The following is a 19735-nucleotide window of genomic DNA, read 5'->3' as shown; positions in this document are numbered from 1 at the left end:
GAGGTAGCTGAGTGGGTGAGCCCGGAGCTGGAAGAAGGCCGAGAGAGGTGAGCAGGCCTGGCCGCAGAGCGGATGCGGCCGGGAAGTGCAACAGATCATATATATATTCAGTGTGCTGCGGCAGTCAAAAAAGCAAACAGAATGTTGGGAATTATTAGAAAGGGAATGGTGAATAAAACGGAAAATGTCATAATGCCTCTGTATCGCTCCATGGTGAGACCGCACCTTGAATACTGTGTACAATTCTGGTCACCGCATCTCAAAAAAGATATAATTGCAATGGAGAAGGTACAGAGAAGGGCTACCAAAATGATAAGGGGAATGGAACAACTCCCCTATGAGGAAAGACTAAAGAGGCTAGGACTTTTCAGCTTGGAGAAGAGACAGTTGAGGACGGATATGATAGAGGTGTTTAAAATCATGAGAGGTCTAGAACGGGTAGATGTGAATCGGTTATTTACTCTTTCGGATAGTAGAAAGACTAGGGGGCACTCCATGAAGTTAGCATGGGGCACATGTAAAACTAATCAGAGAAAGTTCTTTTTTACTCAACGCACAATTAAACTCTGGAATTTGTTGCCAGAGGGTGTGGTTAGTGCAGTTAGTATAGCTGTGTTTAAAAAAGGATTGGATAAGTTCTTGGAGGAGAAGTTCATCTAGAGAATAGCCACTGCCATTAGCAATGGTAACATGGAATAGACTTAGTTTTTGGGTAATTGCCAGGTTCTTATGGCCAGGATTGGCCACTGTTGGAAACAGGATGCTGGGCTTGATGGACCCTTGGTCTGACCCAGTATGGCATTTTCTTATGTTTCTTATTCCTTCTCCTTTGACCATTCAAGTTCACAGCGCTTTTATGGTTTCTTGGATTAAGAGGCGATGCGGTTTTATAATAAAATTTTGTCAACAAAAATAGGTGAAAGGTCCACGTGTACCCGTTGCTTTCCTTTGAAAATTAATTACAGGGTCTGCATTTACATATTAGCCATAGACTTTACAGAAAAGCAGCTGTTTGAAAATTGCCTCTTTTATTTTCTTGTACTTATCTCAACTGAAAAACTGACTAGTATCCTCCATTATACACATGGTTGTGATCTTTTGTTATTTTCTTCTTTTTTGAGCTCCCCTTATAATGTGGACTTTAAAATTTGGAATTACAAGTATTGAATTTTCTTTTGATTTTTCTTGAAATTTTGTCTATGTAATCCATAACCTTTCTTTGTTTCTTTCATTGTAAAATGTATAAGAAATTAATAAACTACAAATTAAAAAAAAAAAAAGAAAAACTGACTAATAGGGGAGATTATAAGAAAATTATTACTTACCTGCTAATTTTCGTTCCTGTAGTACCATGGATCAGTCCAGACAGTGGGTTATGTCCCCAATCCAGCAGATGGAGTCAGCCCAAGCTTTGAGGGGGCGTATCCATATATGCTACTACCCCCTCTGCAGGAGTTCAGTATCGAGTATATCAAAGCCCGAGTAGAAACCCCCAAGGATCAAGTTTGTAGAAACGGAGAATGAAAACAATTGTAATCGCAACAAGTAACTGCAAACATCCTACCAACTTGTAGGGAGCTGTGAAAAACAGTGAAAGAAACGACTGTGAAGACACAGAACACTGTGAGCAAGAAGCAGCGCAGAGCCGAGCAGGATCAAGAACCCAAACGCGGTGGGCGTCTGGACTGATCCATGGTACTACAGGAACGAAAATTAGCAGGTAAGTAATAATTTTCTTTTCCCTGTACGTACCTGGATCAGTCCAGACAGTGGGATGTACCCAAGCTTCCCCAAATCGGGTGGGGTCCTGCGAGGCCTGCTCGGAGAACCTGCTCGCCAAAATGACCAGAGACTGTAGAGGCGAGATAGTGCCTTGAGAACGTATGTAACGACGTCCAGGCGGCTGCTGTACAGATCTCTTGAGAAGAGACCGAGCGAACCTCCGCTCAGGAGGCCTCCGGAGAACGTGTAGAGTGCGCAACCATGTCGGGTGGGGGAGTCCGCCCCACCCCAATGTAGGAAGCTGCAATGCCAGCCTTCAGCCATCTGGCAATGGTCGTCTTCGAGGCCTGGGACCCCTTCTTAGGGCCGGACCAAAGTACGAAGACATGGTCAGACGTCCGGGAATCATTCGTAGCCTCCAGAGAAATACGCAGAGCGCGCTGGACATCCAAGAGCCGTAGAGACTTCGGCTCAGAAGAAAAGAAGGGCGGCAGTTCCACCGTCTGATTCACCTGGAACACAGACCTTCGGGAGACATGATGGAATGGTGCGGATCGAAACTCCAGAGTCGGAGAAAACGTAGATAAGGCTCTCTGCACGAAAGAGCCTGCAGTTCCGGTATGCGTCGAGCGGAACAGATTGCCACCAGAAACACTGTCGTAAGAGTGAGATCCGTAAGCGTTGCACTCCGCCGTGGCTCGAACAGTGGTCCCGACAGGGAGCGAAGTGCCGCAGATGTCTGATACGCTTGAGGAAAACGAACAATGTCCGGGTGCTGTAGCAGAGAGCCCCCATCGCGCAAAGGCGAACCAAGGGCGGGCACCTGAACCCGTAGGGAATTATAGACGAGCCCCTTGTGCACTCCCGCCTGTAGGAATTGAAGGATCTGAGGAACAGAAGCCGTAGTGGGTCCCGTGTTCCGACAGGAACACCATGACTCAAACACCTTCCAGACGCGAACATAGGCCACCAACGTCGACGTGTTTCACAAGCGCAACAGCGTTGACACTTCCGCCTCCTGGTAGTCCCGGCGCCGGCGCCTCTCAAAAGCCAGGCCGCAAGACAGAAGAGTTCTGCCTGCTCGAAAAATACCGGGCCCTGACGTAGGAGCTGGGGGAGGTGCCCCAGCCTGATTGGCCCGTCGATCACCAGCTGTAGTAGGTCCGCAAACCAAGGTCGCCTGAGCCATTCTGGGTCGACGAAAATCACGGTCCCCTGATGGCTCTCTATTCTGCGGAGCATCCTGCCCACCAGAGGCCACGGTGGAAAGCGTAGAGCAGAAGGTGTGGCGGCCACGGGAGGACCAGGGCATCCACTCCCTCCGCGCCGCGTTCACCCCGACGACTGAAGAAGCGTGGAGCCTTGGCGTTGAGAGTGGACGCCATCAGATCCAAGTGGGGGACCCCCCACCGATGGAGGAGAAGTTGCATCGCTTTGTCGGAGAGGGGCCACTCTCCTGGGTCCAGTAGTTGACGACTGAGGAAGTCCGCCTGGACGTTGTCCACCCCGGCGACGTGCGAGGCCGCTAGCCGGACAAGATGACGCTTCGCCCATTGCATCAGCAGCGCCGCCTCTAGCGCAACCTGCGGGCTGCGCGTGCCTCCTTGTCGGTTGATGTAGGCCACGGTGGTAGCGTTGTCCGATAGGATTCTGACCTCCCGGTTCTGAAGAAGCGGTAGGAAATGTCGCAGAGCCAGCCGGACCGCTCTGGATTCCAGACTGTCGATTGACCACTGCGCCTCCTCCGCTGACCACGTCCCCTGCGTGGCGCTGCGATGGCACACTGCTCCCCAACCCTTTAGACTGGCGTCGGTGGTCACCACCACCCAATCGGGAACATCGAGAGACATCCCCCGGGCCGGGTGCGAAGGATCCAACCCCCAGGCCAAACTGTCCCTGGCCGGCTGCGGGAGCACCATCTGGTAGTCTTGCGAGAGAGGCTTCCAACGGGAGAGCCGCGCCCACTGCAATGGTCTGAGATGCGCAAACGCCCAAGGGACCAGGTCGATGGTGGAACCCATCCAAAGGTTGCCCCCAAGAAGTCCAAGCGCTGTGAAGGCACGAGCGAGCTCTTGGCGAAGCTCACCACCCATCCCAGGGAACGCAGGAACTGTATCACCCTGGCTACCGCTGCGCGGCCAAGATTGAGGGACTTCGCCCGGATAAGCCAATCGTCCAGAGAGGGATGGACCAGGATGGTCCTCCCGCCGCAGGGCTGCCGCAACCACCACCATAATCTTGACGAAGGTGCGCGGCGCCGTCGCCAATCCAAACGGGAGGGCTGTGTACTGAAAATGTTGGTCCAGAATCGTGAAACGAAGAAGCCGGCGATAGTCCGGACGAATGGGGATATGCAGATAGGCCTCCGTCAGACCAGGGAGGCGAGGAACTCTCCGCGATGCACCGCCGCGATCACAGATCGCAATGTTTCCATGGGGAACCGAACCACTCGTAGTGATTTGTTGATTTCCTTGAGGTCCAGGATGGGTCGGAAGGATCCGTCCTGCGATGGCGTCGATCTTCCGAAGCCTGTCCAGAGTCCCCTGAACCGCTCTTCTCTTGTCGACCGAACCGCAGGGGGAGAAGATGAACCTTCCCTGCGGAGGGCGGACAAATTCCAATGCGTAGCCGTGTTTAATATTGTCCAGGCCCCACCGGCCTGAAGTGATCCGCGCCCACTCCGCGTAGAGATACCTTAGCCGGCCCCCGGTCCTGGGGGCCGGGGAGTGGGCGAGACTGGCATCATTGCGAAGACTTGGGAGAGGGATTACCGGGTCCGGAGGAAGTGCGCGCGGGTCAGCGCCCGCGAAAGGAGCACGACCAGGGCTGAGACCGCGGGAGGCCGGTTGCCTGTAGCCCCTGTAGCGCCGTTGCGCTCTGGATCTGGTCCAGGAGGAGGAAAATGCTCTGGTCGTGCAGTACCTATCTTCCGGCAGTCGATGAACTGCGTTCTCTCCCAACTTGATGATCTGATCCAGGTCCGCACCGAAGAGGAAGTTACCCCTGAATGGAAGAGAGTCTAGGCTGGACTTGGAGGAAGTATCAGCCGCCCAGTTGCGAAGCCACCAAAGACGCCGTGCCGCCACCACCGAAACCATGGAGCGAGCGAGAACCCGAAAGAGGTCCTAAGAGGCGTCTGACCCATACGCCACTGCGGCTTCCAGGCGATCAGCTCGGGCGGCCTCGGCGGCCGGCGGGTCCTGAGGGGTGAGGAGTTGTTGTACCCAGAGGAGGCTAGCCCGCTGGGCTAGCGAGCTGCACATGGATGCCCTCATCCCTAGTGCGGAGACCTCGAAGACCCGCTTGAGGAAAAACTTCCAACTTATTATCCTGGGTGTCTCGCAACGCTGCCCCACCCGTCACCGGAATGGTCGTCCGCTTCGTAACCGCCGACACTGCGGAGTCTACCCTTGGCACCTTGATGAGGTCCAGGAAATCCTCGGGTAACGGATACAGCTTTCCCATGGCCCGGCTGACTTTCAGGGAGGCCTCCGGAGCGTCCCATTCCCTGGTGATGAGTTGTAAAAAAAAAAACGAATCATGAATGGGAAAAGGCCGAGCCCTTGGTCGGAGGGCCGCGAGGACTGGGTCTCCCTTCTTTGACGAAGTGACGACAGCGGGGGCAACTGGGGCCGGCGGGTTTGGTGGTGGTTCCAGATCCAACTCCTGGATGATCTGCGGGATGAGGTCGTCCAGCTCTTCCCTCTGGAAGGGGTGCAGGGTACGCGGATCATCCCCCTCCTGCGTGCCGTCTCCCTGTCCCCCTCCGGGGGGTCGTGGCCCAGTGCAGCGGAGCTTGGTCCCGCTCCCACTGGCGTGGGCACATGTCGGCCCCTAGTAGGAGAGTGGGGGGCCCCCGCGCCCGACGGGTTGGGGGGGGCCGGCGTCGAGGGCGACATCCGTGGAGTCTTGGGAGGAGGTGGTCACGCAGGTGCCCTCAACCCCTTGAGTTAAGCAGTAAGTATGAGCAGGATAAACTCCGGGGAAAAAAAACCCCAGCCTGCTCGGGGGAGGATCAGTGGATGGCGCGTTACCGGTGACCTGGCTATGGGAGCCTTGTTCCTGCACCAGAAGAGGGGGAGCCCCCCCGCAGGAAAAACCCGCTAGGGATCCGTCCTCCCTTGTGATCTGCGCCTCCGGGCGCTCTGAGTGCAACATGGCCGCCGTTCCCGCCAAAAACGGCGGAGTGGCCGGCCCCCGTCGCCCGGGCAAAAAATGAAAAATCCTGAAAGACCTGTGAGGGCCCTTCCCCCCCGGGGAGGCATCGTGTACAGATGCCCTCCCGAGAGATCCGGGACCCCGGTTCGCCGCAGGCCGCACGGCGTGCTGGCCGCGGCATTGACAATAAAAACGCTGCCGGAGCACAGACTAAAACAAACAGCGCCAAAAATCGGAAGCAGCCTCGGGGGGGGCCACGCGCAAGGAAGCGCCGATGCGGGGGGGGCCCGGCCGGCCCGCACTGCCCGAAGTCAGAAACGAGGAGAAAGTGCCGCGGGGGGGCCTTCCCGGCCACACAACCCGCCCCAGACGTCCTGTTCTCATCTCCACAGCAGCCCCCGAGGAGCTGCAAAATGGCCGCGGGCTAAAGGAGAGACGCGAAGAGGCCGGCACCACGAGGAGAAGGTGCCACGGGGGGGGCCTTCCCGGCCACACAACCCGCCCCAAACGTCCTTTGCTAATCTCCACAGCAGCCCCCGAGGAGCTGCAAAATGGCCGCGGGCTAAAGGAGAGACGCGAAGAGGCCGGCACCACGAGGAGAAAGTGCCGCGGGGGGGCCTTCCCGGCCACACAACCCGCCCCAAACGTCCTTTGCTAATCTCCACAGCAGCCCCCGAGGAGCTGCAAAATGGCCGCGGGCTAAAGGAGAGACGCGAAGAGGCCGGCACCCCCAGCTTTCGCGGGCACCGGGGCTGAGCTGCAAGGGAAAGAAGAACAAAAACAACTTACCCCCGTTCCAACAGGAAAGAGACAGCCCAGAGCAAAGACAGAGAAGCAAAGTCACTCCCCAGAAATTGAGAGCATCCTGACCCTACTTCTAACCTTTTTTTTTTTTTTTTTTTTTTTAACTTAAAACAAACTTGATCCACAAGACAAACAAGCAAAACCAGCAAGAAGTCAGGTAACTAAAAGAAAATGAAATAGCAAGGGATGAAGGGGAGCCTGAATCCCCTACTCGCATCTGCTGGAGTCAGAAGATACTGAACTCCTGCAGAGGGGGTAGTAGCATATATGGATACGCCCCCTCAAAGCTTGGGCTGACTCCATCTGCTGGATTGGGGACATAACCCACTGTCTGGACTGATCCAGGTACGTACAGGGAACTACTGTTTTATCATAAAATAAATTATCTTCATTTCATTCAGGACTGCATTAAAATAATATATTGTGGCATTCACATGCATGATCAATGAATACCCCCCATTACAATTAATTGAAGCAGTGGTAAATAGTGCACGTTAACGTGTATCGTGGATTAATAAATGAACCTCATTATTTGCTAATTTAAAGAAATTATTAAAGGCAACCAGCCTTTTTTCATTTTCCCTGTTCATTGGAAGGATTAGGCCTTTCTAACTGACCTAATTACATATTTCCAACATGTTCTTGTATTTCTGATGCAGGAAGCAGCAAAATGGGAAACTGATCAATATGGGCGACCAATCAGGGATCTTAAACAAGCAGAAATTGTATGTATATCGGTTCCTTTCTAAAACATGGTTTCATATTATTTACATTAAAGTAATGGTGTTTCTCTGTTGCCCATTTGAATTCATTGAAATAAAGTTTAATGAAAAATATTTGAGTAAATATTCAAAGGGGCTAAGCATGGAAAATGTGTATATTCACATGTAAGTAGCCTGTATTCTCATCCACGCAATTTTATAAATATCAAAAATACACAAAGGGGTAGATTTTAAAAAGGTGCACACGGGCGTACAAGTGCACTCGCTACTCGGCGCGTGCACATGTGCACCTGATTTTATAACTTGCGTGTGCAGGCGCGCAAGTTATAAAATCAAGGGTCGGCGCGCGCAAGGAGGTGCACAATTATGCACCTTGCCTGCGCCGAGCCACGCTGCCTTTCCCTGTTCCCTCCCCTGAGCGGCCCTGAGAGCTGCCTTCCCATGATCCCTGCCCGGAGCGGCCTGAGTGGGAACTTCCCTTCCCCCTAGCCTGACCTTCCCATCCCTTCCCCTATCCTTTCCCCCCTAGCCCTACTCTAATCCCCCCGATCTTTATTTTACCTTTTGCGCCTGCCTCTGGGCAAGTTGCATGCGTCGGCCGATTGCCAGCACACAATCTCTGACACAGAGGCAAATGGCCGCTGTGCCAGGAGCCGCTGACCCCGCCCTGCCCCGCCCACGGACCGCCCCGGACCGCCCATGCCCTGCCCCTTTTTTCAGGCCCGGGACTTACATGCATCCCGGGGCTTTACGCACACCGCTGGGCCTTTTGAAAATAGGTCCGGCACGCGTAACCCCCCTACACATGTATATCCTTGAAAATCTGCCCCACATATTTTTGGCTTTGCGTGCACATTTACTAGCACAAAAAAGGGCTGTCCAGGGGCATTCAGCGTCATGGTCAAGAGTTACACATGAAAGTTACTCTTATATAAGAGATATTTGAATATAAATTATATAATTTATTCGCACAGTTTTATACCTGCTAATTAACTAACTCAATTGATATCAGGATTTCTCTGCTGTCTGCAGTTTTTGGTAGGAGATTTGGGTGAACTGGTGAGGATTCAGAATAAAGCGCTAAAGGATTTATGTGAACTGCAGATGGACTTGGTGAATTGGAAGCAGTATCTGTAATCTAATGATTTCAAATACGCATGCAAGAAAGTATTTATGTGTACATGATAAAATACTTGGTTTTATATATTCATGTTCTATTTTTTATGTACCTATAATATACACATGTATGTCTATAAAATAGGAAAGGTAAGTGTTTTCATTGCAATGGTAAGATACATGTTTTCTGAATCATGTGTGCATACATTTGAAGCAGAAGTACCCAGTATTTTGTAAACTATGCAGCTCTCACTACGCAGTATATAAAATATTAGGATAAATCTCTGCACATCCACTTACACGTACACTTGCAATAATGCGAATGGGTTTGAAAGTTATCCTCTCAGTGTAGATTGATATGTTTTTATTGGACTAACTTTTCTGACCAGCTTTCTGGCACTACTGCTCACTTCCTTATGTCCAAACAGAACAAGCAGGTAGGAGCAATGGTAGGGAGAAGGGAACTTAGTGTTAGGCAGTTTTGTTACTGTAATCGGAAGGTCACAGTTATGTCTGTTAGTGAGTTTAAAATCCTTGCTCTTTTAAGTCCTTTTATATTAGTATGGAAGTGTTTGATCATTTAAACTTCAAATGTCTTAAGATTTTGGATTGTTCTGAATTTTCCTTTTAGTTCCTTTATTATAAGATCATTGTTGCAGTGGTGTGGTCCTGAAAAATGTTGCCCATGGACGTGTTGCTTTACTCTTTCTTGTGATGTGTTATTTTGTTTCTATGTATGTTTACTCTTATCTTTAACTTGTAGCCTGATATTCTAGTGTTTAAAGCAAGTCACCAAAAAACAGTAGTCAGACCTCCACCTGTGAAAATATATTAATAATATAACTCCAAAATACATAATGTGGAGCTATTTGTAATACAGTATGACTGTCATATAATGAGTTGCTGACTTCATTCTGTCTCTTGAATGTACAAAGGTCCACCAAAGAGCACACCTCTAGATATAATCATCGGTCATACAGGATTATGCATTAAACCATTTTGCAACATTAATCCATTTTTAGGCACTTTTTTATGCACATAAAATCACTTACCTTTGATTGAATGTTTCTCTTCTCAGCACATTGCTTGCTGACACTTGCTCAGTGTTACATAATTTAGAGAAAATGTCCGCATTGCTTGTCACTATCTTAGCTTATCTCAACTAAATAATGGATTCATTTTGCAAAATGGACTAATGCTGTTGCGGTCCCGACCGCTTCCCTTCTGTTAGGGCTCAGGCCCGCCTACCTTTGCTTCAGGGATCACCGCATTTCACCCGCTCCGGACCCCGGGGGCTTCTCTCACTCCACGTGGCAGTCGCCATTATGGGCCTGCTTCCCTTCGGACCTGCGCGCGCGCGAGGACGTCCCTCTTGAGCGTCCAGCTCACGGAAGCCCGGCCCCGCCCGCGCTGCTGACGACACGCCCAAGCCCCGATATAACCGGTGTTCAGACTCTCTCTCAACGCCTTGCAACGAGGTTCACAACTCCTTAGTTGTTCTCAGTTGCGTTCCTGTTGATCTCCTCGTTGACTGCTTCTGACTCCGGTTTGCCTCTGACTCCACTTCAGCTCGCTGCCTGCCACTGACTCCGGTTTGCTTCTGACTCCGCTTCAGCTCGCTGCCTGCCTCTGACTCTGGTTTGCTTCTGACTCCTCTTCAGCTCGCTGCCTGACTCTGACTCCGGTTTGCTTCTGACTCCGCTTCAGCTCGCTGCCTGCCTCCGACTCCAGTCTGCTTCTGACTCCGCTTCAGCCTGCAGCCAGCCCCTGACTTCGGTCTGCTTCCGACTCCGCTTCAGCCTACAGCCTGCTTCAGACTCCGGTTTGCTTCTGACCCTGCTTCACCCACTGCCTGCTTCTGTCTCCGGTTGCTACAGACTCCGCAGCCACCCGCTGCCCTGCCTTCAGCCGGCCCTCGGCCCTGTGCAGCTGGTCCCCTGCCTTCCGGGTACTTTGGACTTCCTATTCATTCTGCTTGCTCTGGTCCCGGCCTACGCCCATCTCAACCTCTGGACATTCTATAGACTGCTCCCAGTCCCGAGGACCCGGGACCCTACGGGCTCCTCTCGGGGGGTCCCTGGTTCCTGGGTGAACCCTTTCTGCTTGTGGCTCCGCCCCCCGGCCTACTCTGTCTCTCTAAGTAGGCCGGCCCAAGGGTCCACTATCTTCTCCAGCAGCATCAAACTGCAACAGTTTGCAAGGCCATGGACTCGGCGGAGGCCCCAAGCCTGCAGGCCATCCCGGGGATGGCACAACGCCTCCAGCAGCAACAGCTCTGTATTGACACGCTTGCTGCTACCGTGGAACTGCTGGTCTCCCGCCTGGAGGCCACTCCTCCGGACCCGCCTTCAGCCCCTCCTCCTGTTCCAGTACCCAGTTCGGCATCAGTGACTCAGCTACCCACGCCGACCCGGTATGCCGGGGATATCAAGACATGCCGTGGCTTTTTAAATCAACGCTACGTGCGCTTTGCCCTTCTGCCTGCACAGTTTCCCTCAGACGCAGTTAAAGTGGCATATATATTCTCGCTACTGGATGGTAAGGCACTTGACTGGGCTTCACCCATGTGGGAGCGTCAGGACCCCTTGCTACAGAATCTGCAGGAATTCGTTCTCAACTTTCGCCTCGCTTTTGATGATCCTGCACGCCAGACCACCGCGGCCTCGGAGCTCTTGCACCTCAGGCAAGGGACACACTCGGTGGCCGATTACACCATAGATTTTCGCACGTTGGCCATGGAAGTTGGCTGGCGGGATGATTGCCTTAGGGGAATCTTCCTGGAGGGTCTTGCCAGCCGCATCAAGGATGAGTTAGCAGGCCGAGACCTCCCGGAGGACTTAAATGACTTAATTTATATTGCTGGCAGGGTGGATCGCCGCCTTCAGCAGCGGGATAAGGAGACCCGTTCCTACCGTAAAATACAACCACTGTCGTCCGCTGTCACCAGAACCCCGGCACCTAAAGGACTTCCTGCCTCTGCCAACAGTGGAGAACCTATGCAGTTGGGCAGATCTCCACTAACTCCCGAAGAAAGGAGGAGGCGCCGCTTGCAGGGCCTCTGTCTCTATTGCAGAGGCAAGGGGCACTTCCTCGCCAATTGCCCGGAACGTCCGGGAAATGACCGTGCCTAGGTTATACCGAGGAGCTACACCTAGGCTCTACAGGATCAGCTCCTCTATGTACTCTGCCAGTGACTCTTAAATACCCCGGTGGGGAACTCCAGATCCGAGCTTTCATTTACTCTGGTGCCGAGGGGAATTTCATTGTGGCCGATGTGGTGAATCAGCTGTCCCTTCCCACGCAACGAAAGGTTCCTCCGCTGAGTATCTCCTCCATCCGGGGTATGCTGCTCCCTGGAACCATCACCTGCTCCACGGCCCCTTTGACTCTCCAAACAGGCTTGTTCCATTTGGAAGAAATCTCCCTGCTAGTCTTGGAACGAGCTGTGCACCCCCTGGTCCTTGGACTACGGTGGTTACGACAGCATTCACCCGTTATTCAATGGGATAACTTTCAACTAACCCAATGGAGTCCCTTTTGCTTTGAGCATTGTTTACATCTCCCACGCCCACTGAAAACCTTGCACCTCTGCTCCTCTCTCCTGCTGCCCGAGCTATATCGAGAGTTCGCCGACGTCTTCTCCAAAGAGATGGCTGAAATACTTCCACAACACCGGCCTTTTGACTGCCCGATTGACTTGCTACCGGGCACCACGCCTCCCCGTGGCCGGGTGTATCCTTTGCCAGAAACTGCTGCCATGTCTCAGTATGTGACTGAGAACCTTGCCAAAGGCTTCATTCGCCCCTCTCGTTCGCTCGCCGGAGCCGTCTTCTTCTTTGTAGCCAAGAAGGACAGCTCCCTCCGTCCATGTATAGACTATCGTGGCTTGAATGCCATCACCAAGCGGGACCGTTATCTGCTCCCCCTGATTCCTGAGCTTTTGGATTGCCTTCAGGGAGCACGCATCTTCACCAAACTAGACCTCCGAAGGGCCTATAACATCGTCCGTATTCGCCCCGGGGATGAGTGGAAGATGGCCTTTAATACCAGGGATGGGCATTACGAGTACCTAGTAATGCCCTTTGGACTCTGCAATGCCCCGGCCGTCTTCCAGAATCTCATGAACGAGGTCCTACGCGACATGCTCCACTCTCATGTGATTGTCTATCTTGATGACGTGCTTATCTTCTCCAGAGATCTGGATACTCACCGCCACCACGTCACACAAGTTCTGCAGGCTCTCCGAGACAATCACCTCTACGCCAAGCTTGAAAAATGTGTTTTTGAAGCTGAGGCCCTGCCCTTCCTGGGATATATCATTTCTTCCACAGGCTTCCGGATGGACCCCGAAAAAGTATCAGCCATAACTAGATGGCCTCAACCCAGGGGTCTCAAGGCCCTCCAGAGATTCTTGGGCTTCGCTAACTTTTATAGACATTTTATTCCACAGTACTCGCATTGGGTCGCTCCCCTTACTGCCCTGACCCGCAAGGGAGCCGACGCCAAGAACTGGCTTGACGCTGTGGTCGCAGCCTTCACCGACTTGAAAGAGGCATTTCTCACGGACACCTGTCTCTGTCATCCCGATCCGGCGAAACCTTTCATTGTCGAGGTCGATGCCTCCAGCATAGCCGTCGGGGCGGTCCTCAGTTAACACTCCGATTCCGGACAACTCTTGCCATGCTCCTACTTCTCCAGAAAGTTCTCCCCTGCCGAGACAAATTATTCCATCAGTGACAAAGAGCTGTTGGCAATCAAACTCGCGTTTGAAGAATGGAGACAATTGCTCGAGGGGGCAAGACACACGACCACCGTATGTACAGATCACAAAAACTTAGAGTTTTTGTCCCAGGCACAACGGTTAAACCCTCGCCAAGCCCGCTGGGCCATGTTCTTTAGCCGCTTTGACTTTATCCTACAGTACCGGCCGGCGGCCAAGAATCTCCGAGCTGATGCTCTCTCAAGGACCTCCCTATCCGAGGAAGACCAAGAACCTCTACAGTACATTCTAGACCCTAGTAAGGTTCGCCTGTCCGCCCTGACGGTCCTCTCCCAAGATAGGACTGTGGTTCCCCGACGAGATCGTCTAAAGACATTACGCTGGGCTCATGACTCCTTCACTGGAGGGCACGCAGGACGAGAGAGGACATTGGAATTCCTTAATCGTTTTTACTGGTGGCCCAACATGCGACAGGATGTTCGCATCTATGTAAGTTCCTGCCCCACCTGTGCTCGTCAAAAGCCCAGTCCCGGACCCCCATGCGGTCTTCTACAGCCTCTGCCAGTTCCCACAGAGCCCTGGACCCATCTCGCTACAGACTTTATGGTGGACTTGCTTCCATCTCGCGGTCAAACGGTTATCTAGGTCTCCGTCGACCGCTTCTCCAAGATGGTGCACCTTGTTCCATTGACTAAGTTACCCTCTGCACCCGAACTAGCTCTCCTCTTCGCCCAGCATATTTTCCGGCTACACGGCCTCCCGCAAGACATAGTTTCCGACCGTGGACCACAGTTTGTCGCACGTTACTGGAGGGCTCTCTGTAAATGCTTCAAGGTGAAGCTCAGCTTTTCTACGGCTTTCCACCCGCAGAGTAACGGGCAGTCCGAAAGGATGAATCGGTCTCTGAAAACCTACCTTCGAGCCTTCACCAATGAGAAGCAAGACAACTGGTCAGAACTATTGCCCTGGGCCGAGTTTGCCTATAACAATCAAGCTCATGCTGCCACCGGGCTCTCACCTTTCCAGCTAGTATAGGGGAAACAGCTGAGACCTCCGCTTCCCATCGAAACTCCCAGTGCCTCTCCAGCCACCCAGTTAACGGCTCGACAACTACAGACCTTGTGGCAGAAGACCCAGAACAAACTGATCCGCTCAGCCTCTTCCGCCAAACAGACGGCTGATCACCACCGACGACCGGCGCCCACCTATCAGCCAGCAGACCGGGTTTGGCTCAGCACCAAAAACATTCGTCTTCGCCTCCCCTCACGAAGATTTGCACCCAGGTTCTGTGGACCATTCCGGATCGCCGAGAGAGTGGGCTCGGTCTCATATCGGCTGAGGTTGCCGTCTTCTCTTCGAGTCCACAATGTTTTCCACGTATCCCTGCTAAAGCCCGTAGTTCTCTCTCGCTACCACCGAAGACCTCCGGATCCATCGCCTACCACCATCGATGATGATCCGACTTACCAGGTACGCAAGGTCCTGGATGTTCGATTCTACAACCGAAGGTGGGAATATCTGCTCGCATGGGAAGGTTGCGGCGACAAGGACAACACCTGGGAGCCCAGCCGTAACATCCTGGACAAATCCCTATTGCAACAGTTCCACCGTGACCACCCGGAGAAACCCGGTCCTCTCAAGAGGGGCCGTTAAGGGGGGGTACTGTTGCGGTCCCGACCGCTTCCCTTCTGTTAGGGCTCAGGCCCGCCTACCTCCGCTTCAGGGATCACCGCATTTCACCCGCTCTGGACCCCGGGGGCTTCTCTCACTCCACGTGCCGGTCGCCATTACGGGCCTGCTTCCCTTCGGTCCCGCACGCGCGAGAGGACGTCCCTCTTGAGCGTCCAGCTCCCGGAAGCCCGGCCCCACCCGCGCTGCTGACGTCACACCCAAGCCCCGATATAACCGGCGTTCAGACTCTCAACGCCTTGCAACGAGGTTCACAACTCCTTAGTTGTTCTCAGTTGCGTTCCTGTTGATCTCCTCGTTGCCTGCTTCTGACTCTGGTTTGCCTCTGACTCCGCTTCAGCTCGCTGCCTGCCTCCGACTCCGGTCTGCTTCTGACTCCGCTTCAGCCTGCAGCCAGCCCCTGACTCTGGTCTGCTTCCGACTCCGCTTCAGCCTGCAGCCAGCCTCTGACTCCGGTTTGCTTCTGACTCCGCTTCAGCCTGCAGCCAGCCCCTGACTCCGGTCTGCTTCCGACTCCGCTTCAGCCTACAGCCTGCTTCAGACTCCGGTTTGCTTCGGACCCTGCTTCACCCACTGCCTGCTTCTGTCTCCGGTTGCTACAGACTCCGCAGCCGCCCACTGCCCTCCTTTCAGCCGGCCCTCGGCCCTGTGCAGCCAGTCCCCTGCCTTCCGGGTACCTTGGACTTCCTATTCATTCTGCTTGCTCTGGTCCCGGCCTACGCCCATCTCAACCTCTGGACATTCTATAGACTGCTCCCAGTCCCGAGGACCCGGGACCCTACGGGCTCCTCCCGGGGGGTCCCTGGTTCCTGGGTGAACCCTTTCTGCTTGTGGCTCCGCCCCCCGGCCTACTCTGTCTCCCTAGGTAGGCCGGCCCAAGGGTCCACTATCTTCTCCAGCAGCATCAAACTGCAACAAATGCATGATCCTTTATGACCGATAATTATATCTGGAGGCTTCACGTTTGGTAGACCTTTGGTAGACCTTTGTACATTCAAGAGAAAGAGTGACGTCAGCGTCTCATTATTTGAAGGTCATATTGTATTATAAACAGCTCCACATTATATATTTTATGGTTAAATTAAAATATATTTTCAGAGTTGGAGCTCTGACTACTATTTAATATTGAATTGTTTATGAACACTGTATCTACATTTATTCACCTATCAGGTTTGCTAATCTACTAGTAATGCTATACCAGTGTAGCATTCATTCAAATTTTCTGAATTGAATAATATAGAGGTAAGGGTTCCTGAACATACCCAGTTCAGACCAGAAAAGTGGGTTGTGTATCCCTACCAGCAGGTGGAGTCAGAGAACAGTTAGAACTTTGGGTACTGCTACATAACGAGAGTGCCACCTGCAGTCCCTCAGTATTTCTCTGACTCCAGCAGGTGGTAGGGTGCATTAGACTTAGTTTTTGGGTACTTGCCAGGTTCTTATGGCCTGGATTGGCCACTGTTGGAAACAGGATGCTGGGCTTGATGGACCCTTGGTCTGACCCAGTATGGCATTTTCTTATGTTCTTATGTTCCTGCAGTCTTAGTTTTTTTCAGGGTAGTTAGGAAATTTATTTTATTTTTCCTTCTTGTTTGCTTCCTGAGGTATAGGCACCTTCGTGCGCCATCCCTCAGTGGAAGCCGGGCGTCAGGGGGGTTAGACACCCCTGACTGTGTTTTGCCCGCTTCGTCCCGGGGTGTACAGGCTGGAGGCTCCTGGTCTTCCTACCCCCGAAGCTGCTCCCTCGACCCCTGTTAGTGCAGGCTTCAGTAGTTTAGTTGTGTAAAGTTAATTTAAAAAAAAAAAAAAGTGTCTTCAGTCTCAGGTAAGGAGTCGGCACCGGGGTGCCTGCTGTGCAGCAGGCTGTGGGGACAGCTTTGAGCCGTTGCAGTTTTGTTTCCTTCCTCTCCTGGGGCTCCGGGTTGATAGTGAAGGTAGGCAGTGTGTGTAGTGGGTCCAGGTGAGGCGTTTTCAGCACCCGGGTGGCTGAACAGCGTGGTTCCTTGTGGAGGCCTTTTTTTTTCTATTTTTTTTTCCTGCGCTGCTGCGGCACTCGAGCAGCTGCAGGTCTTGGGCCTATTTTATTTTTCGTCCCTCAGCTGCTCTGACCGCGTGGCTACTGGCCTGGCGCCACGAAAATCGGCGATCTGACGCTCCTGTGGGGTGCGCAGGCAGAATTTGAATTCTGCATCGTTGTGCCCAGACTGCTCCGGTTTGGAAGGCCCATCATGGGTGACTTGCGACACTCTGAGCAAGAAGAGGATTCCCCCCCTCCCGCTTTGGTTCCCATGGCAGTAGATCCGATGTTGGGGACTGGGGAATCAGCCCCGCAGGACCCCCTCAGATGGGGAGGTAGACTTGGGAGATTTTTCCCCGGAGTTTAATTGGGCAGCAGACCTCTCCTCAAAATCCCAACTTTGTAACCTTCCCTTCAAGGGCAAGCTTCTCTTTGGGGAGGAGTTGGATCAGTTGGTCAAGCTCCTCGGGGAGTCCAAGGGCCATAGGTTGCCAGAGGATCTGTCTCCGTGCCTTTTTGGCACGGAGACAGACTTCCTTAAAGAGACCCGGGCACGCTGGGGATCCCGCTGAGTCTTCTCTGAAGCAGGGACGTCCTGCAGCCACCCAGCAGCGCTCGGTGGTCCGCTCTTGTCCTGGGGAGGATGGTCGCGGGGATCCCCATGACCCAGGTTTTGGGGCAGGGGCGGCGCCGGTTCCGAGTCTGAGGGCCGGATCTGCGCAGCTACCGGGTGCGGATCCGGACCAGAATCCTGATCCGGTGGACACGGATATGGATGATCCTGATAGGGATGACCTTCCTCCGGTGGAGGGTGATGATCCTACTGTTGTCCGCCTGTTTAAGCGAGATGAGCTTCGTCCGCTTATTCCCCAGGTACTGGATGTCCTCGGTCTTAAGGTTACTCAAGAGGATTCCGATAATGAAGGGGTTAATCTGATTCTGGATGGTATTCGGGGACCATCAACAGCTTTTCCACTGCCTAAGAATGTCCGAAAGCTGGTGACCCGCGAGTGGGATACTCCAGATGCTGGCTTAAAGGTGGGTAGGGCGATGGGAAAACTCTACCCACTATCAGTGGTGCTGGACCTGCTGAAGATTCCGAAAGTGGATGCGGTCGTCTCGGCGGTCATAAAGAAGAACACGATACCCGTTGCAGGATCTGCCGCCTTAAAGGACACGCAGGACCGAAAGCTGGAGTTCCAGTTGAAGTGGGTTTTTGAAGTGGCCGCTTTGAGCCTTCGAGCGGCAGTCTGTGCTAGTCTTATGCAACGAGCGTGCCTGTGCTGGGTCCAAGAGGCGAGTACTAATGCGGCGTACGCTGACAGTGGAGCATTGCAGCTGGCCCACTTGGAAGCTGGAATTGCGTATGGAGCAGATGCGCTATACGACCTCGTTTGGACCTCGGCTCGGTCCATGGTGTCCGTGGTGGCAGCTCGTCGCCTTCTCTTGTTACGGAATTGGGCAGCAGACCTCTCCTCAAAATCCCAACTTTGTAACCTTCCCATCAAGGGCAAGCTTCTCTTTGGGGAGGAGTTGGATCAGTTGGTCAAGCTCCTCAGGGGAGTCCAAGGGCCATATGTTGCCAGAGGATAGAAGAGCAACCAAGAAAGTTTTTCCCCCTCGGGCTCATTTTCAGGACTCTCACCGTTTTCGATCTGGCAGATATTCTGCTTCGGTGGGTCCTAAGTCGACACCGGGTCACCAACAGTCCTTTCGCGGTGGCTGCCGCTCCGGCAGGGACTCTGGACACCCTGGAGTGGGTAGCAGTAAACCCTCCCAATGAAGCCACGAGCACCCATTCCGTCGTAGAAGCTGTCGGAGGCAGATTTTCCGGCTTTTACACAGAATGGGCAAGAATAACCTCGGATCGCTGGGTCTTGGAAGTGATCAGGGACGGTTACGCCCTGGAGTTTGCATGTCCAGTCCGGGAAGTGTTCGTGGAGTCCCATGTGGGACTCCACGAACACTCCATTTGGCACAATTCAAATCCTCCCTACACCTGTACAAAGAAAAACTCAATAATACTAAACGAGATTTCTTTGCTAACAAAATACACCAATTCCAATACAATCCTAAAGTGCTATACGAGTACGTTAATTCCCTTACCAAGTCAGCAGCTTCTGACGTCCCAGATGACGTAGCCAAATCTAAATGTGAAGAACTTGACACATTTTTCCAAACTAAAATAGACAAGTTGATATCCAAGTTCACCAATGCATCATCCACTCCCATCCAACAATCCGAACCTGACTGCAACCAAGTCAAGACTAGAAATAACACTAATATTCTATCTTCTCTAGAATGCACCTCTACACTAGAAATAGAAATTCTCATTAAAAAAGCCAAACCTTCCACCCATCCTACCGACACAATACCCACCAAACATCTTCTCGCAATACCTAACCTGATTGCTAAACCCTTAACAAATATCATCAACCTGTCCATTAACTCAGGAAAGGTACCTGTCCCTCTTAAACAGGCAATCGTCAAACCTATTCTAAAAAAACCTAAACTAGACCCTTCTGATCTAGCCAATTACCGTCCCATCTCCAATCTGCCTTTCATATCCAAACTCCTTGAAAAAACCGTTAACAAACAACTCACTGAATATCTCGATGAAAACCACATCCTTGCACCTTCTCAGTATGGTTTTCGGAAATCCCACAGCACCGAGACTCTTTTACTCTCTCTGTCAGATCATATTCTCAAAGGCTTCGAGAAAGGGCAATCTTATATCCTTGCCTTTCTTGATATCTCCTCTGCATTTGATACCATCAGCCACTCCAT

General features: G+C 52.6%; 1 protein-coding gene across 1 annotated transcript in view; it reads left to right on the top strand.

The window, feature by feature from the left end:
- The window catches only part of CCDC7 (coiled-coil domain containing 7), an 820938-nt gene that overhangs the window by 701461 nt on the left and 99742 nt on the right, over nucleotides 1–19735 (top strand). Inside the window, exon 24 of the mRNA XM_029587039.1 lies at nucleotides 7344–7409. Coding sequence (XP_029442899.1) covers nucleotides 7344–7409 — 66 coding nt within the window. The remainder of the gene's footprint in view (nucleotides 1–7343; nucleotides 7410–19735) is intronic.

Source organism: Rhinatrema bivittatum, chromosome 2 (assembly GCF_901001135.1).
Source record: "Rhinatrema bivittatum chromosome 2, aRhiBiv1.1, whole genome shotgun sequence".
Taxonomy (NCBI): domain Eukaryota; kingdom Metazoa; phylum Chordata; class Amphibia; order Gymnophiona; family Rhinatrematidae; genus Rhinatrema; species Rhinatrema bivittatum.
The sequence above is the reverse complement of the archived record's forward strand: the minus strand, read 5'-3'. Positions and strand labels throughout refer to the sequence as shown.